This window comes from Taudactylus pleione, unplaced genomic scaffold (assembly GCF_031769625.1).
Source record: "Taudactylus pleione unplaced genomic scaffold, aTauple2 ptg000129l, whole genome shotgun sequence".
NCBI classification, from domain to species: Eukaryota; Metazoa; Chordata; class Amphibia; order Anura; family Myobatrachidae; genus Taudactylus; species Taudactylus pleione.
Genome location: NW_028284531.1, coordinates 15,021,128 through 15,046,579, shown reverse-complemented (window position 1 = coordinate 15,046,579; position 25,452 = coordinate 15,021,128). Strand labels below are relative to the sequence as shown.

At 42.9% G+C, this 25,452-nt stretch overlaps 1 protein-coding gene across 6 annotated transcripts in view; it reads left to right on the top strand.

Annotated features, from left to right (window-relative positions):
* TP53BP1 (tumor protein p53 binding protein 1) overlaps nt 1-25,452 on the top strand; it is a 158,956-nt gene that overhangs the window by 90,773 nt on the left and 42,731 nt on the right. For 3 of the 6 annotated variants that reach the window (XM_088472866.1, XM_088472867.1, XM_088472865.1), the window contains exons 10-15: nt 2,261-2,355; nt 4,836-5,020; nt 5,320-7,345; nt 9,732-9,851; nt 10,615-10,851; nt 11,764-11,815. In XM_088472866.1, the coding sequence (XP_088328992.1) occupies nt 2,261-2,355; nt 4,836-5,020; nt 5,320-7,345; nt 9,732-9,851; nt 10,615-10,851; nt 11,764-11,815 (2,715 nt within the window). The remainder of the gene's footprint in view (nt 1-2,260; nt 2,356-4,835; nt 5,021-5,319; nt 7,346-9,731; nt 9,852-10,614; nt 10,852-11,763; nt 11,816-25,452) is intronic. The other 3 variants (XM_088472869.1, XM_088472868.1, XM_088472870.1) reach the window with 2 other exon arrangements.

The following is a 25,452-nucleotide window of genomic DNA, read 5'->3' as shown; positions in this document are numbered from 1 at the left end:
TAGGACTCTGGGTAGATGCCAATGCAGACCAGGAAGTGCCCATGCCCTGCCGTCACTTTTTAAATAAACAAAAAAATGGGATCCAGGTATGGGTGAAAATCTACCGCAATCTGGCTTCAAAACATTAAGGGGCACCCATTGTAGAAAGACGGGGGTCCCCTCTTTCAAATGGTGTCCCCTTAGTACTTAGATTACCGGTGATCACCAGACAATGTTACCCTAGGCTACAGATAATGTACGTTTTCTGCATATGGAGAAAAGGGACAACGTGCTCTTTCACACCCATAACAACATCTGCAACGGTTGAGGCACCCATGCTTGAAATAGAGTCCCCTCTTTCAAATTATGTAGCCCCCCCCCCCCATGTTTTGTGATAACCAGATATTACCCTGCGCTACAGAAAATATACTTATTCTGTATATGGTCGTGAGGGCACTGCATGCCCTGTTATGCTCATAATTACACCTGTAAAGTTGGGGGCACCCACATATCTAAGTAAGAATTGTCTGGAAATCATCTGTGATCATCACAGTATTATCCAGCATTACGGCAAAAATAAAATTTTCCACAGATGAGGAACCCCATGTTCCCCATCTTGTCAAATAAAAAAATTTAATGCGTTAAGTTGTCTAGTCTAGGATATGGTAGGCCGAGACAGCGAAAATTAGAAGGAAAAAAATGCATTTTCATTTCAAGTGCAGATTTTTCTTTTTGTTAAAACCTACAGTACATATAAAATCTTGCTTTTTGCTATTTTGGAAAGGTGTATTAATACAGAAACAAGAACCACAATGTATGTATTTGTGGTGTTTACAAGAGGATGTGAAAAAAACACGTTTGCTATTGGTTCAGTTTCTTGAAATTTCTTTAAAAATAACTTTTTTTGCCCATAGTGCTTAAAATGTATTTGACCTGTTAGTGCAAAAAGACTAATGAGATTTACCGAAAAGTGTTATGGAAAAAACAAGATATGATATGTGAGGGTACCGCATGAAAAAATATCATTGATATTGGGGATGATACAATTCAGCGCCATGTTGAATAGCCTCGGGGAGGCGTTCTGGAGCTATTCAATTGACTGCGCTGTTAAGCCCGACTAGAACCACTTAAGTTGGAGAGTGCCGGTTACTCTGCCTTAAGCTGGATGTTAAGTCGCGGTAAACTGCATACTTCGACTAAAGTGCTGGGTGCGGTGCTGTTTGAGCACTGGCTAAGCCCGAAAACAGCATCGGGCTCGGCACTTTAGTATGATTACTACTCAGGAGAGTGCGTAGTCCTCTAGTCGGGCTTAACAACGTGGTCAATCGAATAGCTCCGGAAACTCCTACCTGTGGTATTCAACATCGCATTTAATTGCCCCCATTGATGTTAGAAGGTGATGAGCACAAACATTGATATTTAGCCTCAGCACAGACTCATAAGTGAGTCACATGGCAGATTTTAGCCTTGTGCACTAATATGTTCAATACACATGAAAGACAGGACATAGTCTGAGAATTAGAGACAGTACATCATGACCTTCTATCCCCAACTCCGAGGGTCTACATTAATGATCATGGCTAGACACAGTGTGCCAGAGAAGTGTATCTATCGAACAGTTATTGCATAATGGATATACTGAAAAATAGACCCTCAGGGCATGATTTGAAGATTTAATCCTTATAGAGAAAAGTCTTACTAGATTGCCTGCACACATCGGAGGCAGACATCGCTTTGGCTGAAATATCCATGAAAATGCAGCACCTACCAGTGCGTTATGAAATGCTGCCTCTAGAGGATTGGTCATTAACGTAGTCTCAAATATGCATATTAAGATCACAACATTGATTCTTTCACTGTGTGAATTTGTAATTAATGTAAAACACATAATATGAAAGAGAACCATTTAAATTATGTATATATGATAGAGTAATTGATTGCACTTTGGGGCAGATTTATTAAAGCATGGTAGCTCTATGCATGTTCTCTCACTAAATGCTGATTCTGCTTGCAGCCCATGGAGCTGCGAACGGAACCAGCCTATCATAATGGGCTGATAGATGACGAGTGCTGCCTTAACTCAATCTGCCCCTTTGATTAAAATTTGACCCAAACACGATTCTCAAAGTGGTTACTGGTTACGAACGAAAGTATTATTATACATTGTTGCTCTTGAAAGTGTTTGAAACTTTTTGGTTTATCTAAAGTGGGATATGACGTGTCAGGTATGCGCTACTGAGGACCTCCAGGATAATGTCTGTGTTTCCCTTTCCTTGTGTAGCGTTTCCTCAGACCTGGCTTCTCCTTCCCCAGATGCTATCCAACCTACCCCCATCATCCTGCCCAGCTCCCCCACCGAACAGAAGGAAGGAGAAGGTACTCATCTTCTGTCTCTGCTTTATTATATTCTCCTTTTCTCTTCTTCATATATTTAAATGCAACTTATCATTGTTTACTTTTATTTCATCTGCTTAAACTGAATACTGCACTTGGGTTAGTAATTTTTCTTAAACCCCTCTCTCTTTACTGTGTAGAAAACATTTCCAGGGGAACATGCTGGCTCTTGTAATGAAGTGTTAAAAATCACAATTAATAGCTTTTCAAAAGCTAAAAGAAATAGTATATATCTTTGTTAATGGTGAAGACCACTTTGGTTTATTTATTTTTTTCTAAAAAAAAAACTTTTTAAAAGATGATTTTAATTGTCAGAAGCTTTCCACTGAGATCACCTTTCTCTAAGCTGTTGATCTACCTGATAAAAGGTATCTGGTCAACTAGTCGACATTCAGAATGGACGATTGAACGATAACATCGTTATAGTTCAATTGTTCATTAATCGTGCAGTGAATATGCGGAAAACGACCAGTGATGCATGCTCCCGCTGGCCGTTATCGACATCTGTCATCGCCTGAACATACTGCCCAACCTGACGATATGGACAGTATGCGCATGTTCAGGGATGAGAGCGGGAGCCTGTACTGAATGACAGAGCTTTCAGTGTGGGCACATTATCCACTGCACTGTTTAATGAACGATAATGATGTCGTTATCGTTCTTTCATCGTGTAGTGGATATGCACCTTTAAGTTGACATTGTTTAAATGTCGACACATTCAGAATGTCGACCTTTAACATTGCGACCTCAAAATGTAAATTTTTTTTTTTGTTTTGATTGTTAGGCTAAAATAAGCAAAAAACATATGTTGATATATTGGTTGTCTACCTAACGTCTATGTCAACATGCTGATTTTCGACATTTAGAACCTGTTGACATTCTGGTAAAAATTGGTCTCCACAAAGGAGGACATCATTTGTAAGTAGGCCACAACAGAGCATTGGTACACCCCACTCCTTACTTACCGTCGGGGAACTAAAGTGGCATGATGATGATGATGATGTAAGAGGCACAGATAGTGCGTTTAGGCAGCGAGAGACACTCTTCTGATGCTTTCTCTAAAAGAGACCTGGATTTCTGCAGGCACCCCAACAAAGCAGAGGAAGGATCCTACGATAAGCTCCCAACAATTCTGATAAGGAGGGGGGATTACCTTTTTGAAAAACACTAAACATAAGTGCAAGTTGACGTATTACAGAGCACTTTTAATTGCATTCTCAAATATATATGGAAACGTTTCTGGAGATTATCACGATTGAGCTAAAACTCCTGTTGATGATGACAGCACATTTCTTGGTGGTACTCCCAGTTGTAGCCACCTAGTACAGAAATGGCTCTTCAACAATAACAATCATTTCCGCCCAACAACATAGCAAGTGTAAATGAAGTTTTAATCATCTCAATTTCTGCAAATGTAACACATCGTTTAGAAATAATTTTTTATGAATGTTATTAGTAGCAATTGTATTAAGTTCATTTCTCTTTGTAAGGTCAGTGTCCCTTAGGGGTTGGGGGTCACATCAGTATTTTGCAGTACATATAAAGCGCAGCATGAAAAATGTCATTAATTTCTTTGAGGCTGTGGATTTGCCGCAAATACTGTCTGGTCTGGGTTGATGATCTAGAGTATAGCTTAATCTAATAGTGAGTCCTTTTGCCAATATTTTTACATCTGTGGCTAGAAAGGAAATAGGTAAGATTAGGGTACAGTAAATATTTAGCTTTTTGAACTGTAACAAATATACTATTTAGTTAATTTTATAAAGCATTTGCAAACAAGCTCACAATGCAGATCCTCAATTAAAAGGTCTGTTATTTCCAAATTTTCTTAGCTAGCTTGAGTAGTGCATGTGTTATTCAGAACAGAATGTTACACCATTTTGCAGACTATGAGCTAAATTTAATAGTGTGAGCTGGTGCCGCTGCAGGAATGCATGCTTTGTTTTGCCTTTAACACGCTTTTAAAAATACGAGAATACTTGCATGTTTTCCCACAGCGATGCCTGATCGGACGACATATCATCTAGTGTGTACCAGGCATAAGTGTGTGTGGTTTTTTTTTTTTTTTTTTTTAATAATACAACACCAACTGTATAAATATGCACATGAATTTTTTGTAAATATACTGTAGTTTAGAAAATATACAAATCATCCTTTTTGTGTTAATAAAAAATATATAAATACATGTAATAGGATTCCTGTCGTGTGCTTTGGTGATCTTATACACCCATGTATCACATTGTTTATAATTAAGGTGGCAGATGGGCACTTTGTGCGCCTGCTAAGTTTAGCCCTGGGAGCATGGTACTTAAACACCTTTATTTCCCTGTTTGATCGCTCCTGTCATGCAAAGTGCTCTCACACTCCATGAATGTCATTTTTTTCTGTTACTTTGTATATTTCTGGTTTAACTTCTTTTGCACAGAAATTTGACATTTATATTCATCTGTATTTTAATGTAGTTGAAGATATGGAAACTGAACCTTCATATAAGTCAGAGAAGACGACAAGTCAGCAGGTGGAAGCTACAGAACCCAATAACTACCCTTTTTTAGCTGTACCTCAAGTATCAACTCCAGTGTGCCAAAGTGCTCCAGCGTTCGTACCAGGATCATTTGCGGTACCTTCACAGCCAGAGTTTTCCCATGTAAGAATTTATTGTATATGCAAGCTCAAGTTTGCAATTGATGTTGCTAGTGTTGATTAACACAAGAATCATGTTAATGTTGAATTAAATTATACTACAATACATCAATAACACAGAGTAGTAGGAAAATGGTACAACAATCTTTATGTGCAATATGCCATTACACTGGAACTAAGCATATAGTACATCCAAGGTTGATATTGATAGGATGATAATGTTTGCTGTTTACCTGTGAAAGACGAGTGGATTAACAATTGGTATAGAATGTTAGAAATAACCTGTCCCATCTTTTTTCACAGGATGTTTTTATGCCGACCCCGAGCCTAGAGTATTCTCTAGCAGAGCAGAGTGACCAATCACAACTCCCCAAGGGTACAGAAAGTCCAAAAGCTCCAGGTCTAAAGCCTGAAATACCCGAATTAGATTCAAAGTTTTCCCATGAAGATGCCGAAGATGAATGTAATTTACTGTTATCCACAAGTGAGGCAAGTGAACTTATGGATACAGACTGTGCACATGCAGATGATGATCATAGAGCCTCTCAAATAGAAGGATGGCATGCTTACTCCAGATCTTCTCAGAGTACGAAGGAGTGTCCTCCGTCATTAGATTCCTTGCAGGAGAACCTGTGCACAGTATCTAGGCAGTCCATGTCACCAGTTCATGAAGACCATCCTGCTAATTGTGAAAGCTCTGCAGCAATTTCCGAGAGCTTTGCTGATGGAAAAGGCAATAAAGATGTTGATTGTATTACCTATACCAATGATTCTGGTAGTCAGGCAATCTTGGTGCCATCTTTAAATTCAGAAGCTTCTTTAAGTATTTTAGACCAAGAGGTAGCTGAACACAAGATGAATCTAACTGTTGAAAGTCTGTCTGATGTTGAAGAAATTCCTGAAACTCCATGTATTAAGGACGCTGATGATGACCAGTTAACAGAAGAAGAGCATAAAAGAGAAGAAGGCAATCTTAATCTTGCTCTGTCTGAGACTCAGGCTCCGTGTTTGGATGTTGATGATGCGGAACAATTGAAGACCGATGGCGAAGAGATGGAGGTAGAACTGAGCACAGCTTCTCAAGGTAATTTATTTATTAAGCCTATTAATGTAGAAGTGGAAGTGCAGCAAGCATGTAGTCCAGAAAACAAAAGTAATGATACCAAGCACTCATCTGGGCCTTCTACAACCCTTCCATTATCCCATGTTCCTGCACAATCCCATACCATTGAATGTGACAAGTCTCCATCTGGAGCAGTCAAGGAATTGAAGGTTGATCACACAAGTGCTGGTCAAGGGTCTGGAAAGGAGCAAATAGCTAATTTTGTATTGGTGAAACCAACGCAGATCTGCAAAATGGGCAACATGCAAACTCATGTGAAAGAAAAGTCAGACTATATTGTGCCTGCAGCAAGTGATTGTAATAATGCCGTACAGCCTCTATCTCCTCTGCAACAGATTACACACCACTTAGCACTTGATGCTGGTTTGCCAATAGTCCCAAAGAAAACCCATGTGCATTGCATAAAAGATGGAAGTGAAGAGAAAACTACATGTGAGAAGCTGCACCAGACAGAACTGGTTGGCCAAGGGTTGCAGTCGCATGTACAGGAGAAGGGACAGCAGCAGCATTGCCTTCCAGGTAATTCAGCTGATATCAGTTCCATGGAGCCATTAGCCAAGCAATATCCAGTGCCTCTTGATAAGAATGAATGTATTATAAATACCTTAAAAGGAAATTTGAGCCCCTCTAGAAATAAATCATCTGTAGGTGTGACAGAACATAGATCACAGGACACGAAAAATGGTGATGGTGATCTGCAAGGAGTTAAAGCCTTGTGTACATTAAGTACAGTACAAGCAAATGAACAGATTAGCCTTTCTGAAGAAGGTACTGGAAATATGTCAAATGATGATAGTCGGCAGCAGCCCTTGTTTCTCAAAGATGTTCCTGACTCTGGACAAAAGAGAGATCTAGATCATCCTGCTCCAGCATTGATTGTGTCTAAAAGTGAACTAGAACATCCAAAAGAGGCTTCACAAACCACAAAAGAAATTCCTGATGATATGAAGGAGATTATTCCTCAGCGCAGTGAAAACGTTGCTTATAGTATTGATCATCAGAGAGATTTAGAAGGCAAACCTGAAACAATAGCTCCTCAAAATGAAGAGCCACAGATTGTACTTGGGAAAACTTTTCCTGTGGGGTTTAAAGGTACAGCGGATACATCCGTTGGCTCTTGCGAGGATGAGGCACATGGAGTAGAGTCAGAATTGCAGGAGAAAACAGCAGAACAGTCTGCACGTAGCCTCTGTGAAAGCTCCAGTGGTAAGTAAATGTTGGATATTTCTACTATTTTTATTATACTTTAGGGAAGACAAAAAGGGGAGTTTGAATTCCCAACGACAGCCATAAAGTACCTCCTGTAATGGTCTTACAAACCAACTTTGAGTCCAGCGACATTGTCATTTTTCCTCCCACCCCATAAAGGTCTGCATGGAAAAATTGGCAATGTTTGATGTGAGCACCCACGTAATTCATAGTTCTACGTATATACTAAAGATAGTCGTAGTATTTTATAAATTTCCTGATTTAATTTAAGACAAAAATGAGAACGAAATGAGCAGTATTTTAAGAGAAATATCCAAATGTTTAATAAAGGGTGTGCCCTAATGTGATAACAGGCTGGGCTTTAGAGTGATTTTATTTATGTATTTATTTATTCATTCATAACGTTCCACCATGATCCCTTCCAACCTGGCCTGCAATTCCTTAAATATAGATTCAGAGTTAATTGGGGAACGTTCCAAAAACTGAATTGTCAATAAATAAGAAAAATTGTATTGTAATTGAACAATTTTTTGCAGTTATTTTTTTCACTTCTAGTATCAATGTATTCCTTACTGCTTCTACCTTCTTTCCTGGAATTTCTGCACCTTTCTGCAAACTATAGGGAATATTACTATGTCCGAGAGGGTTTTCTTTGCTTCTACATCATCAGATTAAGCCCTTGGGCATGCGTCACTATTTGTGCTTACGTTGTACATAGTTTTATGCAGCATTTCTGCTACTTGAAAATTTGGTGCAAACTCTACATTAAAACTAAATTATTGGCTGCAAGTATTGATGGGGGGGGGGGTGTTATATCACTGGTCGATGCAAAAATAGTGATAAAAATAGTTTGTTTGTTTAGTGAATGAAATGTTGATTTGCTAATTACTAAATCTGAAAAAGGCAAATTAGCCCAATAATCACCAGTTTTCAGATCTCAAAAAAATCTGCAGATATTGCAAAATCGCTACAATCACTGATTTCTCACTTCAAATATAGAACAGGGAAGTCTATGAAGTATAAATGTAGTACATAATTTTAGAGAGAACTTGTGATATGTATGTGGGTTTCAGACACTCATGGTTGCTGTAAATCCAATGGGAAACAAACCACAGAATATTAAGGGAAGGAACTTGTCCTGTTCACTTCATGAGTACACTTATTTTAATGGTGTTCCCAGTGGGTACACTAATAGGAACCCTATAGACATGAATGGGAAATAAGTGACAACTAGTCCTGTGCAATGAAGTGACAGCTCCTGGGCATTAAGGGCTGGGTCTGTGCCGCTGGTCTCACTATAAGGGGCACATGTCAATAATACCTAGAGTGGTAATAGTTAAACACACAATTTAAAAATGAGCTTTAATTGAATAAAAATGCCCCATCTCCTTTTCACCATACCCATGTCCCCGGATTCATTATGTCTAGATGATATTTGTCTTGGGGGGTGACAAAAAAAAAAATTATGTTTTGACTGCGGCATGTTCAGCCACTGAAGACCAGATAATGTAGCCGGGAAGTTTGTGAGACGGGAGTTGGTCGAGGCACAAATTTTGACAAGTGTGAGCCGACGACGATTGTCAGCGAGATGGGATTTGCGGGTGATCTTCAAAATCCAACATGTTTGGTAATTCTCGATTCGCGAATTGAGTATTTCCAACATGTTGAATTTTGCTGATTATTTTTTTTTGTTAATTAACGAAATCATCAGCAAAACACAGAATGTGGCTAATGGATTGTCGCTTTTTTTTTTAGTTCAGTTTATATTTTAGGAATCTATGAGTAATGCTTGTTGGTGGCAGATTTACTGCACTAGAAAAAGGGCTTTTAATTGTATACCCTTTGGCTATCACCCTTTTCCCTGCACAGTAAATTAACGTATCCAAGTGTGATGTTATCCCTTTATTTGGCTCATGTGAGTGTCACACAGGGGCATGTGGTTCTGATTAGTGTGCTGCAAGTAGCTTGCAGAAGACTTAAAGCCAGGTACACGCTAAGATCTATTGTACGATATATCATTCCGATCATATAATGTGTATGCTCTACTGCGTGTGTACACCGGTCATTCATCACATTGTTCCATCTGCTGCAGAGCAGATGTGATGATGCAATGAACAACGCAATGCCCCTAAATGCAGCATGTAACGATACATTTCGGCGTTGTACTACATCATGTAGTGTGTATGGATGGCGAGATCTATCGTTCCATCGCATCGTGCTGTCACTGGGTTCCCACATCATATAGTGTGTACCCATCTTAAGAAGTGAATTATGAAGGGGATGTTGCAAAATGGCTAGTGTGATCAAACTGAGCAAATAGTCACATAGGGTACAGTTGCCCCTTTTTTTTAAAATAATTTTTAATGGCTGTTTGTTCTTCCAGAAACACCGTTCCATTTTACTCTGCCAAAGGAAGGAGATCTAATTCGTCCAATGTCCACTGTTACACCACCCATGATTGGCCAGTTGAAACGTGGGCCACGAAGACACAGTACACCAATTGGTGAGTTTATTTCATAGGTCTGCAATGGTGTCAGCCTGATTGCCTTATCTGGATCTGATCCTAGTACTGTCAGAAGATTGTAACGTTCAGTATTGGGTAGAATTCCAAATACAGTTTTAAAACATATCACTGAATATTGTTACCTGAGGACAGCATTGCTGGGTCATGCAGACATCCAGTTCAGGTTGAACACCAAACCCCATGTAAGTAATATTCTGTCATTGGGGATATGTATCAAACCTTGGAGAGAGATAAAGTACCAACCAATCAGCTTCTAACTATCATTTTTCAAGCACAGCCTGTAAAATGACACAGACTGAGTAGTTGGTACTTTATCTCTCTCTAAGTTTTGATACATCTCCCCCATAATGTATGAGTTTTTTGTGGAGCGAACTTCTAACTGGATACATTAAGGATAAGTTTACAGTACAGTAATTAGCTTGATGCTGGGTTCTAAAGCAGCAAGTATATAAGAAGTGGAGAAGCCACATGTAACTATTACAGTGTGAGGTTCCGTAGGAGGGAACTTAATTTTGAGTTTTCAATTCTATGAAACTGAGCTGAAGTTTTATATAATACATCGTTTTTTCAATAAGCTGTAAATCTACAGAACCATAACTTTTAAGTGGAATGATACATTTATTTTATTGCCTCTGTTTGCATTTGCACTAGATGCACTTATATTATATGGAGAAAGGAAGGGCATTCTAACATAATAATAATGACGTTCTCACTCGAGAGTATTGGATTTCTACTGTTTCAGAAGTTGGAGGCTGCCCAGACAGCACCCTGGCAACCAGTGATGTCACAGCTGAAAGCACTATGGCAACCAATGATGTCACAGTAGAGAGTGCAATGGTAACAACAGATGTGTCTGAGGAAAGCGAGAGGGGAAATTCTGGCTCTGCTTCCGATGCTGATGGGAAATTGTGTCTGAGAATGAAACTTATTACACCTGTAAATGAGGAGAGTGAAGGGGCTCCACAATTTAACTTGGAAAGTAAGAATGCAAAGCTAATTACCCTCAGAAGAAGAGAGATTCCTTGGGAAGCATTGAGTGTTTTAATATGTGAAGCAACAACTGTGTACGTTTCACAGCATAATGAAACATGCTACAGCTACAACCAGTCCCTTTAAGCAGAAAGGGTGTAACGTTTATCTACCTGGAGCTGCAGTCAATTTTGTTCCATCTGTCAATGTTCAGATGACGTAGGGCTACCGGAGTCCTTACTAGTTGGTGTAATAAGCACTGGCTTTGTTCTGGTGCATACCATTGTCTCCTAAAATTAAACTAAATGTTGACCTTTATACTTTATGTACGAGTTATGTATTAATGCACTGATTTTGCTCTCTGTATTTGCTGGTTAATCACACACACATTGGAATTTAGTGATAATGTCTTGTATAAACCAGTGCTCGTTTGATGTCTGACGACTTGGACTGAGTAATGGAATCCATTTCCAGTTTGGCCAGGCAAGTGAATGGCCATGCTGGCCAGAAGCCACTTTGCAGGCAGATGCCTACACACAGGAAAATCGCATTCATCTGGATTATATAGAATGCATGAAAGTGATATGATTGATTCAGATTATTCTCAGACAGGCAGATTGGGGTCACATCCATGGCAATGTCAGGCAAATTAGCCTATATCTACAGTATGGTAATATATGTGTCTGTGTGCGACACCATTAGAGCAAAGAATATTCAATGAAATAATAAAATGTTTTCTCAGTATGATTAGAACACATTTTTAGATGTGTTAATATTTTTATAGGTTTAGTTCCTCTTTAATACACACATCAACCACTCAAATACGTATTTATGTTTGTGCATGTATGTTTTCTGCAGTTTATAAGTAACGTGTTACAATATGTGGCTCTTTTTTATTTATTTTTCTATCTTGCCCCTTCAGAACCTGGTGTTGGCGAGAGGGCGAATGGAACGTCTGCTGGTGGTGTTACCAGGTAACAATGAAAGCTTGTTGCTATGCAGAGCAATTTGATACAAAGCCAAGAAATTGCTCATTATCTCCATACAGTCAGGTGCATAAATATTGGGACATTGACAGAATTTTCATATTTTGGACTCTATTCACCACCACAATGGCTTTGAAATGAAACAAACAAAATGTGCTTTAACTGCAGACTTTCAGATTTAATTTGAGGGTAATTACATCCAAATCAGGTGAACGGTGTAGGAATTACAAGGGTTTCTATATGTGCCTTCCACTTTTTAAGGGGCCAAAAGTAATGGGACTATCAACTCAAAAGCTATTTCATGGACAGGTGTGGGCTATTCCCTCATTATTTCATTATCAATTAAGCAGGTAAAAGGTCTGGAGTTGATTCTAGGTGTGACATTTGCATTTGGAATCATTTGCTGTCGACTCTCAATATGAGATCCAAAGAGCTGCCACTATCAGTGAAGCAAGCCATCATTAGGCTGAAGAATCAAAACAAACCCATCAGAGAGATAGCAAAAACGTTAGGTGCGACCAAATCAACTGTTTGGAACATTCTTAAAAAGAAAGAACGCACCGGAGAGCTCAGCAACACCAAAAGACCCGGCAGACCACGGAAAACCACGCAAAACAACTGTGGTGGATGACAGAAGAATTATTTCCCTTGTGAAGAAAAACCCCTTCATGACAGTTGGCCAAATCAAGAACACTCTCCAGGAGGTAGGTGTATATGTGTCAAAGTCAACAATCAAGAGAAGACTTCACAAGAGTGAATATAGAGGGTTCACCACAAGATGTAAACCATTGGTGAGTCACAAAAACAGGAAGACCAGATTAGAGTTTGCCAAACAACATCTAAAAAAGCCATTACAGTTCTGGAACAACATCCTCTGGACAAATATTAACTTGTACCAGAGTGATGGGAAGAGAAGAGTATGGAGAAAGAAAGGAACTGCTCATGATCCAAAACATACCACCTCATCAGTGAAGCATGGTGGTGGTAGTGTCATGGCGTGGGCATGTATGGCTGCCAATGGAACTGGTTCCCTTGTATTTATTGATGATGTGACTGCTGACAAAAGATGCAGAATGAACTCTGAAGTGTTTCGAGCAATATTGTATGCTCAAATTCAGTCAAATGCTTCAGAACTCATTGGACGGCGCTTCACAGTGCAGTTGGACAATGACCCGAAGCATACTGCAAAAGCAACCAAAGAGTTTTTTAAGGCTAAAAAGTGTAATGTTATGCAATGGCCAAGTCAATCCCCTGACCTGAATCTGATTGAGCATGCATTTCACTTGATGAAGACAAAACTGAAGGGAAAATGCCCCAAGAACAAGCAGGAACTGAAGACATTTGCAGTAGAGGCCTGGCAGAGTATCACCATGGATGAAACCCAGGGTCTGGTGATGTCTATGTGTTCCAGACTTCAGGCTGTAATTGCCTGCAAAGGATTTGCAACAAAGTATTAAAAAGTGAAAGTTAGAATTATAATTGTTTAGTTTGTCGCATTACTTTTGGCCCCTTAAAAAGTGGGAGGCACATATAGAAACCGTTGTAATTCCTACACCGTTTACCTGATTTGGATGTAATTACCCTCAAATTAATTCTGAAATTCTGCAGGTAAAGCACATCTTGTTTGTTTCATTTCAAAGCCATTGTGGTGGTGAATAGAAGCCAAAATATGAAAATTCTGTCAATGTCCCAATATTTATGCACCTGACTCTATATCAGAAAGTATATTAAACTAGTGTTATGTAAGTCCTATTTATGAATGATTGGTGTGTGCAATTCCACTTTGTCCCTTGCACCAGTAATTACAAATGCCCATCATTAATGTGCTGACATGATGGTCTAATAGGTATGCACTCAGAATGTCGATATTCATAATGTCGAAAGTTATGATAACCGACATGGTTGAAATGTCGACATTAGAGTGACCTTATAAATGGCTTGTTTCATTAGTACTGACTGTCGACATGTCTTGATATTTTTACCATGTTGGCATTCTCATGGTGACCGTCAACCTAATATAGCGAACTCTGCCTAATAAATAGCAGTGATTTCCTTTTGCAAGATAAAGTGCTCAATTAATAAATTAGCTTGAGCAAAACTGCAACCTTTCAGTATCTAAAACGAGATAAACCGATAAATCGTTCACTAATTAGAGGAAATTCTGCATTTAGTCATCACAGTGCTGTTTCTTTACCTAAATCCAGCTCTTCTCACTCTTACTTGGTCCCCTCTCCTCCTCTTCTCATCAGACTGCCACAGTGTTGAGAACTTAATGGGTTTCAAAAATGCCCTTGTAACTTATCCCTTGGTACAGACAAAGGTTGATCTTGCAGTTAACAAACCAATGTCTGCCCAGACAAGCGAGGATTCCCTGATCACTTGTGAAATGACTTTCAGCGCATACCATCTATGGCCTATGGGTAATACAGACTTCCTTATAGCCAACAAGTTAACCATTCTGTCACTGCTTAAGCTGAAATGCAAATCATTCTCCCTGTATATGATACCACATGCATCATTGGCGATAGCCACACAATATACATCTTACAACTGGGCAGTGTTCCCCCCCCCCCCCCCCAGGCTGTTTTATGCGGGTGCACCACTCGGCACTTTGGCAGCCTGCAACTGGGGACAGTATCTGGGAGCTGTATAAGGACCAGATCCTACAGACTTTGCTGCTTTTTCATAATCAGACAACTGGGCCTCTATTAAGAAGAGGAGAATTAATATATAAAATGTTATTTCAAGTTTAAATCATCATAAGGTCAGGGTTTAAAACATTTTATTATTGCGAAAGCCCATACCTGGCTACTTCTTGATGCCACCCGGCTGGAAAAATTTTCTGGGGGGGAACACTGCAGGGTCGCAAAGCCACGCATACTCATCTTTATGCCACGGCATATGCATGTACAGTGAGTGGTCCATGGATTCTGGGGGAGTACATCAGTTGTGGAGCCAAACTGATATAAATTCTTGGAAGTAAGGGGAAATACCATTTAGACGAGAATACTTGGTACCTTTCCTGCAAAAAATACTTTGAGGGGGAGAGCAGATTAGAAAGGGAGTGTAAGAATCCATAGGTGGATTATGATAATTAGGACGTTGCCTCTCATTTAATATTGTGTAAAATGAGTTTATGTATCGAAGGTTTTTCTTTTTTTTTTTTTTTTGCATTCTTTTATTGAAAATAAATGGTGGCACAGTAATTTTGTACAAATGATGTGTCAGACAAAATTATTCAATAGTATATCAACAATAGACAGGCAACGACATTTGCCACGGAATATATGAATAATTAACCGTCAAAAACCATTTAGAACGTGAGTATGGTGGAATAGAAAAGGGAATAGTAGAGGGTAGGGTGAGGATGAATTTATATGAGTGGGAGGGAAGGAGCAAAAAAAAAAAAAAAAAAAGAGAAAAGAAATTGGGGGAGAAGTGTAAGAAGATAAGCCATATGTGAATAGTGTATTTATATATAATTATATGGAAAGCGTTGAATCGAAGCTAACCAAGGCCTGAGAGAGGTGAATTTTGAGAGGTGTACCAGGGGTTCCAAATGATATGAAATTTCCGAACAGCATTGTTTTGTAGACTGGTGATATATTCCGTATTTGCTACAAACCAGATTCTGTTTATTAGCTCCTGGCGGCTGAGAGTGTGTTGAACTTTCCAATTACGAGCGATTTGAAATTTGGCTGCGCAGGAAACGTGAAGGATTAGTTTATTTGTAGTGTTGGGGATGGAATCAATCGGCGCGCAAAGTAAAAGAGTAGCTGGAGAAAGAGAGATCGGAATGGTAAGAATTTGGGAAAGTAGGGTACGGACCATGTTCCAGAATGGGACAATCGGGGCATGACCACCACGTATGAAAATAAGTTCCGAGTTGACCGCACCCTCTCCAACAGAGATTGGAGGTGCTGGGGTAGATTTGATGTAAACGCTCTGGCACTAAGTACCATCTGGTATATACCTTGTATGAGTTCTCGCGTATGGCCACAACTAATGGAGCATTTAGAAATAGTCAAGCGTATAGTGTCCCATGCTTCTTCCCCGAGAGAAAGGCCAAGATCCGCTTCCCAAGCCTGCTCATGTGTTTCGAGTGGAAGAGGCTTCAACGCCAGTATGAAGTGGTAAAGGTGCGAGATAGCTCCTTTGTCATTAGGTCTATGTATGCATAATCTCTCTATAGGTGTGGGGTTAGGAGGGGAGCGGGTGGAGGGATTCGAGCTAGCGAAGTGGCGGATTTGTAAATATTGATAGTGAAGTTTGTTGGGAATTTTATGTTTGTCTTGAATGTCCGAAAATGATCTAGGTGAGGAAACTTCAACTATATGGTGAAGCCTAGTAATGCCTGCTGAAATCCAGGGGGAAGCCACTGTCTGGGATAGACCAGGGGGGAATGCAGGGTTGTTCCACATGGGGGTTAGAGGGGAAGGGTGTGGAGAAAGATCCAGTTTTTTATTAAGGGAGTCCCATTTATTAAGTGTCAGTGCTATAGTGGGGAATAAAAGAGCGGATCTAGGTCTGTGTTTACAGGGCGTCCAGGGTAGATAAGAGACTGAGTGTACACCCACCAAGTCGCTCTCCAGGTCAATCCATCTCTTAACATGGCGAAGTGAGTGCCAGGCGGCCAACTGACTTAATCGGGTTGCATTATAGTAGCGGTGCAGTGAGGGTAACCCCAAGCCTCCGTCCCAGGGACGCTTAGTGAGTATGTCTCGACGGATTCTGGGTTTTCGGAAGTTCCAGATGAATTTACAAAGTGCGGTTTGAAGTGTGTTGAGGGTGTGGGAGGGGATAGGAATAGGGAGAGTTTGGAATAGGTATAATAGTTTGGGGAGAATGTTCATTTTCACGGCGTTGATACGACCTACCCAGGAGAGAAAATGTGTTTGCCATTGTTGTAGGTCTCTCTGGATTGAGCTAATGAGGGGGGGTAGTTGGCTTTATATAGAGAATCATAGGATTTAGTAATGAATACTCCTAGATATTTGAGGGAATCTTTTTTCCATATGAAATTAATATATTGAGAATGTTTAACCTTGACCCCAGTAATATCAGGATTGGCCCGTACACGAGAGGCGAGTGGTTCAATAATAAGGGCGAATATGAGTGGCGATAGAGGGCATCCCTGTCTGGTCCCATTTGTTATTGAGAAGGAGTCGGAGATCAGGCCTCCTGCTGAGACCGTAGCAGAGGGATTGGAGTAGAGGGCTTGGATAGCTTGCAAAAACTGTCCTCGAAATCCGAATTGGCGCAATGTTTGGAAAAGAAAAGGCCAGGATACCCTGTCGAAGGCTTTCTCCGCGTCCAGAGCAAGCACCAGAGAGGGGAGTTTGTGAATATTAATATAGTGGACTAGATCGATTGTGCGCCTAGTATTGTCTAATGCTTGTCTGGACGGGACAAAGCCCACTTGGTCGGGATGGATTAAAGAGGGAAGAAGGGGGTTTAGCCTATTTGCAATTACCTTAGCAAAGAGCTTTAGATCAGTATTAAGTAGTGAGATGGGACGGTAATTAGTCACTAAAAGGGGGTCCTTATTAGGCTTCGGGATGATGGTTATGGTAGCTCTAGTCGTGTGCGGATGAAATGAGGAACCTTCTAAAATACAGTTGAAAGCCACAGTAAGGTGAGGTATCAAGGAATTTTGAAAAGTTTTATAGTAGGACATTGGAAGTCCATCAGGACCTGGCGCCTTCGAGGACTTGTGTGTTTTGAGAGCTGAAACAATTTCTTCTGCAGAGATAGGGTCGTTTAGCGCGGAAGAGGTGGCGGTATCAATTCGGGGGAGATTACAAGAGGCCAAATAGTCCGCAGTTGAGGTGTCAGTGGTAGTGTCATTTGTTGGGGGGAGATTGTAAAGGCGTTCGTAATAATTTTTAAATAAAGAATTGATAGTGGATGGACTATAGTGGCTGATGCCACGGTCATCGTTTATTGCTGGGATAGCAGTCCTGGCTTTGCGGGCCTTCAATCTATTGGCCAGTAGGGAATCCGCTTTATTGCTCTTTTCATAAAATTTTTGGTTGAGCCAACGTAGGGCCTGTTCAGTCTTTTCAGCATTAAGGGCATTCCTGGAGGAGGTCAGTTGGCCGTATAATGAATTAGAGGGAGTACATTTATGAGCGGTTTCAAGGTGTTGAACCTCTGTGGTCAGGAATTTAATTTGGGACCTACGCTCCTTATTTCTAAAAGAAGCATAATTAATGATGTGCCCACGAATAACAGCTTTATGCGCTTCCCAGACCAATGGGGTGCAAGTAGGGCCGTTATTTAAGGAAAAATAGTCCTCAAGAGCGGACTTCACCTTTTCCTGAAATTTCGGAAATGGTAAGCAGAGTTTCATTCAAACGCCACGGGGGTCGTGAGGGTGGAACATCAAAAAAATCGAAGGACGCGGTGACGATGGAGTGGTCTGACCAAGCATTAGACAAAATAGAAGAGTCAACAAGGTGTTCACTGGCTGACGTACTACATAAAATAAGATCTATTCTCGAGTAGGACTGATGGGGTATCGAGAAGAAAGTAAAATCCTTGGATGAGGGATTAATGGCCCTCCATGTATCAAATAGACCCGATTCACTGAGGTGATTATTTTGAGAGCGAGTTGCCTGGCAGGGTCGTGTTCTGGTAGGGGTAGGACCTTTATCAAGCTCGTGGTTAAGGACTGCGTTGAAGTCTCCTCCGACAATGAGGCTACCTATCCTATATTTGTTTATTTTAGAGAAAACAGACTTGAAGAATGATGATTGATCTGAATTGGGAGCATATATATTAACAATCGTGCATTCTAAACTGCCTAATTTGCCTGTCAAAATAATATACCTCCCGTCTGAGTCTGTATGTACTGTGTGTAAAGAGAAGGGGATTTTGCTATTGATCAGTATCGCTACTCCATTGTGTTTAGACCGACTAGAAGAGTAGTATGCGGTGGGGAAACTTTTAGTATGTAGTGAGGGATGTGACTGCGCTTTAAAGTGGGTTTCCTGGATTAGAATAATCCCTGCCTTGAGATCTCGGATAGTTCGGAAGAGCGATGAGCGCTTCTGAGGGGTGTTTAAGCCCTTGGAATTAAAGGAGGCAAAAGTTAGCGACATTTGGTTAGAGCGTGATACTCAATGTGGATAATGTAGGTGGAAGATTCCTGGTTCGCTGACAGGTAGAAAGAAAAAGAAAATAAAGACAGAGAGGGAATAAATGTAAAAAAAAAACTAAAAAAAAATAAAGAAATGAGATATGGAGAGAAATTAGAAATGTGGAAGACAAGGGGGAGAGAACCGGATGGGAATTCCCCATGTCCAGCAGGGAAAAACACACTCGGAAAGTGGGACTAGGTAGTCCAGGAAGGTAGTAGGGAAGGGAATCCGAACTACCTTTAGGTAACTTAATTAAGGTAGGTTAGAAAACAAGTAACTGTATGTACTGAAGAATGCTGAGAATAGAGGAGAGAGATGAGTGTCAGAGAGCCTTGGCCCTCCAATTGTGGTTGTGTAGTAAAGGTAAATGAAGACCTAGGGACGTCTGAAGAGATGTCAATGTGAATTGTCAGGGGGGGTGTGGGGAGAAAACATATAGGAGAGGTGCCCATATATGGGTATACTTATTAAATATAACATCAATTATAACTGCATATAAAACATACATAAACATTTCAAATATGTTTCTCAGATATTCTTAGAAACAATGAAAGAATAGAATAATATTGCTCGTGTGGGACCCACATGCGAAGTCCTAATGAACAGAGCATTCCTGTAGCTCCGATGGAGTGGTAGACTTACTAAAGATATAACTACAAGAGACAACGTTGATATATAGCAAAAAAGTTCTACTATGAATCAATAAAACAGGTAAAACAACTACAAATATCTTAACGCATAGTATTATGATTAGGAAAAAGGATATGAAATGGCTGTCTGTGTAGAGATTCAGTACCAAGATTAGGATCCCATGGCTGAGGATGGTAGTCTGCGCCCAATAGTAGTATGTTTCTCGGAAGCATGTTCAGGTATAGCGAGTGAACCCAAATGGGAATAAGAAACAACATGTAACTGTAGTCATATTATATGTCCTCTGAAGCAGTTGGAGAGGGGCCGGAGTCTTCCAAATGGGAAAGAAAGTCTTTGCCTTCTTTAGGGTTTCTGATGATAATTGTTTTGCCGTTGAAGTCAACCATTAGTATGAAGGGGAAACCCCATCGATAACGGATACCCCGTGCTCTTAGTGCTCTCGTTAAATCTTGAAGGTCTCTGCGTTTCAAAATTGTAATGGGGGCCAGATCTTGGAAGAATTGTAGTTGGATGTGGTCATAGAGAATATGGGTTTTCCACGTGTTGGGGCCAAGACTTTTTCTTTGTCCTTAAAACTTAGGAAGCGTATGACTACATCTCTTGGGGGTTCACCTTCTCTTGGTTTAGGTCTCAGGGCTCGATTGGCTCTTTCAAGGGGCAGCGAATGGGGGGATAAGTCAGGGAGAATGGTGGAGAACATGTTATGGAGATAAGTCTCTAAGTTATCCGGAGAGACCGATTCTGGAATATTTCGTATGCGGAGGTTGTTTCGTCTTTCTCGATTCTCCAGATCCTCATTCTTGGTACGGAGATCAGCGAGATCCTGGATAATGTGATCGATGTTCCTATGAGTCTCATTTTGGAATTTTTGAAGGGCGTCTTGTCGTGATTCTAATTTAGAGGTTCTTGTAGAAAGTGAGGATAGGTTTGATTTGATCGAGGAAACTGCTTTATCCAACTTAGACTCTAAAGATTCTTTGAAGTCAGTAATAAGGGATCGCAGAGCCATTATGTCGTCTTTTGTGGATAGAGCTGAAGAGGGTGTGTCCTCTCCCTCTGTATGGGGAGGACTGGGGGACGGAGGGTCGGCAGCCGCCGATGACTTGTCACCTTTAGGAAAGTGTTGAGAGATGTCACCACCCACACGTTTTCTGGTGTTAGTATTTGACCTGTTCATAATGGTGTTGAGGAGGAAGGTAGTTAGAGGTAAGTATAGTGACTGAAAGGACTCTATAGGCCTGGCTGAACAGCGACAGAGGACCTGAGATGGCGGACGTCTGCAGATATGCACAAAGTGTAATTGTGCGGCTTTTGTTAAGAAAAGAACCACAGGAGGGCACTGCTCCAACACTCTCAGGGAGTCATTGCTTCAAGTTGTAGACATTTATTTCAGTATGATAAAGCTGTTTATATGCGGCAGTGAAGCTATACTGGAGTCAGATATGCATGTTCGCTTTAGAGCTGCCTGTCAGCCCAGCCAATGTTGTCGGAGAATGAAAAAGTGTAGGGGCCTCTAGTAGGTGCAGACTTTGTAAGAGGAGGTGCAGACTGTGTGATATAAAGTGTGGACAAATCAGAATCTGCACTTATCCATATCTGCTGAACCCGCCCGCCAGGCCGCGTCCACTATAAAATCCCTTTTTTATATAATCAAATGTTCAGTTTATCGTGATAGCAGGTGACCAGGCGACGTAACCAGGGTGGGGGAGACCCTTGATGTTAGAGCACAGGTGTGCGTTGATGTAGTTGGCAGAGCGCAGGTTGTAAAAGGGTCTGCCAGTGGCGTAAGGATTGTCAATCCAAGGTGAGTAACTCAGAAGGGGAGAGAATTACAGTGGAGGAAGGGTCCAGCAAGAAAGGTGAGTCACCTGATGGCCCACACGCTGCAGGGCAGGGCTGAGAAGCAGGTCCGACAGGAAGGAGGCAGCACAGCAGGGGAGAGGTTGTGAGCTGACTGGTGTGGTCTGAAATGCAGGCCAGGCTCCAGGGCCGTTTGCAAGATGGCCACCCGCGATTCGCGGCTCCGGCCGCGGCTGCTGATAGGGGGCCTCCTGGCTAAATATCTCCCCTCCAGAGGTCCACACACCACCAGGGAAGTCCAGGGAGAGGACCGGGAGGTAGCGCCGGTATTTGGGGCTAATCGCGGCGCCGCCGACCTGCGGAGCTCCAAAATCGAGCCCCCGGCTTCTGGAGGTGAAGTAGGCTGCGAGGCTGCAGGAGCCAGACAACACTCCCGGAGCTCAGGTAATGAGTCAGAGGGGTAGTAGGGGAGCAGGAGGTGCGAGGGGAACCACTGGGACAGCTGGGGCAGCAGAAATGGGGTGGTTTGAGGCAGCTTTCTGGGGAGCTCTTCCAAGATTTTCTGTGCTAGAAATCATTTTATATTATGACTCAGTGAAGGCTGAAATAAATTTTGTGGCTTGTGCCTGCCATCTGTCGTGTTGTGGGTCATTTCTGCTCTTGGACGTGCCCCCTGTTAGGTCCATTTTCTCTCCCCATATTGATGTTACACCTTTTGTAACTAGGCCACATGTTCAAACTTTATTACTCTCTTCCGCAAGATTGACGGTGGCTCTGGGTAGAGATAAATGGATTATGTGAAAGAAAGGCATCTGAAAATAGGTTTTTCTACTTCAGGGTCCATAGGGGTCCACAGGGTGACCTTGGGGTATAGCTGGATCCTCGGGCACCACGAGTTAAAGCTTTTAGCTGCTCCCAGGAGGATGCACTTGGGTCCATCCTCCCCTATACCCCGCCCCCGAGCCACAGGCACCTCAGTTTAAGATGGTGCCCGACCGGAGTCGGGTCACCCTGCTCTGCAGGAGCAGTCCCCTAAAGCTTTTAATTTTATTTTTTAACTTTAAGTCTTTTTCTCCAGAGCGGCAGCGATGGGCTGTCTGTACAGACGCCCACGCTGCCGCTCCTCCCTGCTGGCGCTGCGACGCCAGCACTGAACTGGGGATCGCGGCGGGGGAAGCCGGAGTCTGTACTAGCCGGACCTCTGGTTTCCCCCGGGACTGCTGCCGGAGACGCCGGGGAGATCAAGGTAAGCCACGCACCACTGATTAGCAGCGGTGCGCGGGTTCCTTTTAAATACAGTCCTATGCCCCCGGTCTAGGGGACAGACCGGGGGCGCTAGCGGTGGCGGCGGGCTCCCCCTCCTTTGGAGGCATACCCCGCCAGACCACTAGACCACCAGGGTGAATAACGCGGCAAGCGGGATGCCGGCAACCCGGGGGTTAATATGCTAGCCAGGGGATCAAGCCTTCCCTGTCTAGCGGCTCCTCCCCTCAGCTCAACGCGCCTTTCAGCTAGTAGTCTGGCGTCGCTGAGCTGCAGATACTCGGCCACTCCTCCTCTGAGGTCTCCAGCAGCCATTTTCTCCAAGTGGCAGCGCAGATACTCTCAGGGAGCACGCGGACCGGTCCCCCTGTGTACCTCTCCCCTGCAAAAGGACAGTGTACACAGCACTATAGCCCTCCCAGACACTGAATCTGGGAGGTTGATTGTAGTGGAAAGGTGCAGTGAGTATATCTTCCTGCATGGTATGTAACTTTTGCTAGTGCTGCCTGTCTGTGCTAATTTCTACTTACTGTCAGCCTATACCTATCCCTTTCCTTCTCCTACAAGCCCTACAGGTGTGCGGGGGAAGGGTGTTTCTACTGACCTCACTTATATAGATCACGTATTTGTGAGGTCCGTCACATACAGTTGTGTGCTACACAGGGCCATATTGTGGGCTGTTGTCCAGCACACTGGTGAGTGCGCACGTTTTCTTCCTATGTCATAACTGTATATTTAACTATATAGTCTGTCATGTCTGAGGAGGAGATTGAGCACTCTGTGGCTCCGGTATTGTTCTCCTGCAGGCGCTGTTCTGCAGGAGTGGATAGGGAGGATTTGTCACAGGACGGCCTGTGCGGACGGTGCCAGGCGGTCCCTGGTACGTCTAAACCTCCTATGTCGCAGGAGCCACCATGGGCGATGTTTTTCCAGGTGCTGGTGTCCATCGCGGACCGTCTGTCGGTTCCGACTGCCGTCCCTACTAGGGCGTTGCCCCAGCCTACCATCCCCCATTCCCCGGGTGTCCCACAATTATTGCAGACTCCCCCGGGGTCTCAGCCTGTTGGTCCCTATGCGGGGTTGCCAATGTATATACAGTCCACCCCTGTGGCGCAGCAGGCTGTGGTGATGGTGAGGTGCAGGATGATTCAGCCTCAGATGCCTCAGTCCAGGAGGTAGACATTCTTCCATCAATGTGCGGGCTCTGATTTAGGGCGGTGTGGGCCATTCTTCTGATTGAGGATGAGGCACCCGCTCCCAAGTCGAGGTATCCTAGTTTTAAAAAAGCTAAGGTTACTTCTGCAGCGTTCCCCTTGTCTGATCAGTTGACGGATCACATGGCGGTGGCCTGGCAGACGCCCAGTAAGCGATTCCTGCCACAGAAGCGGTTGGTGTCCAATTATCCGTTTCCGGAGGCGCATTGTAAGAAATGGGAAACTCCGCCTGCGGTCGATTCCCATGTAACACGCCTCATCAGGAGTGCTACTTTGCCATTGCCGTCTATATCCTCGCTGAAGGATCCTACGGACAGGAAGGTGGAGACTTGTCTAAAGTCTGTTTACTCTCTATCAGGGGCTGTAGCCCGGCCTTCCATGGCCATCTCCTGGGTGGCCAAGGCCATTGAGGGTTGGGCCAACGCCTTGGAGGATACGTTTACGGATGAAGCTCCGGATGTCCAGAGGGCGTTGTTAGGACAGATGAGAGATGCCGCTTCCTACATTGGAGAAGCATCTTTGGATGCTAGCCTGCTGACCTCTAGGGTTTCGGCGGCAGCACTGTCTGCTCGCAGATCCTTGTGGTTGAGGTCTTGGAGAGCAGATGCTGATTCAAAGAAAGGCTTGGAGGCCTTACCTTTTAATGGAGAGTTACTATTTGGTCCGGACCTGGACAAAATAGTAGATACCCTGGCAAAATCCAAGTCAGCCTTCCTCCCTTCAGCTACGACACCTGCTAAGGTTCGGAGCTTGGCCTTTCGCTCCTTTCGGGTTCAGGGCAAGGCAAGGCAAAGGGTCAGTCCTTCCCGAGGCAGTCCGCAACCAAGAAGGCCTCAAAGCCAAAGAAGCAAGCTTGGAGTGCTAGGCGCCCTTCTTCCAAGCAAGACGATAAGCCTTCTGCATGATGGGACGGGCCTCCCACTGGGGGACCCCAGAGTGGGAGGCCGACTTCTTCAATTCGCCCAGTGCTGGCACAATACCACCACAGATGCCTGGGTGCGAGAAGTGGTCTCCCAGGGGTACGCCCTGTCTTTTCGGCACAGGCCGCCTCGCCAGTTTTTTTTGCACGAGTCCTTCTCAGGACAAAACCAAGGCCTTGCAGGTTCAGGAAGCCATAGAGGCCTTGCTGACGGCGGGGGTCATTATACCCGTACCACAATCTCAACGTGGGATGGGGTATTACTCTACGCTGTTTCTGGTGCAGAAACCCAATGGCTCTCATCGCCCCATCCTCAATTTGAAGTCCCTGAACAGGTTTTTCAGGGTTCCCAAATTCAGGATGGAAACTTTGCGTTCCATCATTCTGGCGATGGAACCGGGGGATTATATGGTCTCCCTGGATATCCAGGACGCCTACCTCCATGTGCCTATAGCAACATAGCACCAACGGTTTCTGCGGTTTGCTATTCTCCACAACCACTACCAATTCAGGGCTCTACCCTTTGGCCTCTCCACGGCACCAAGGGTATTTACCAAGGTGATGGCGGTCATGGCGGCTCACCTTCGGAGCCAGGGGATACGGTTGCTACCATATCTAGACGACCTCCTCTTGCTG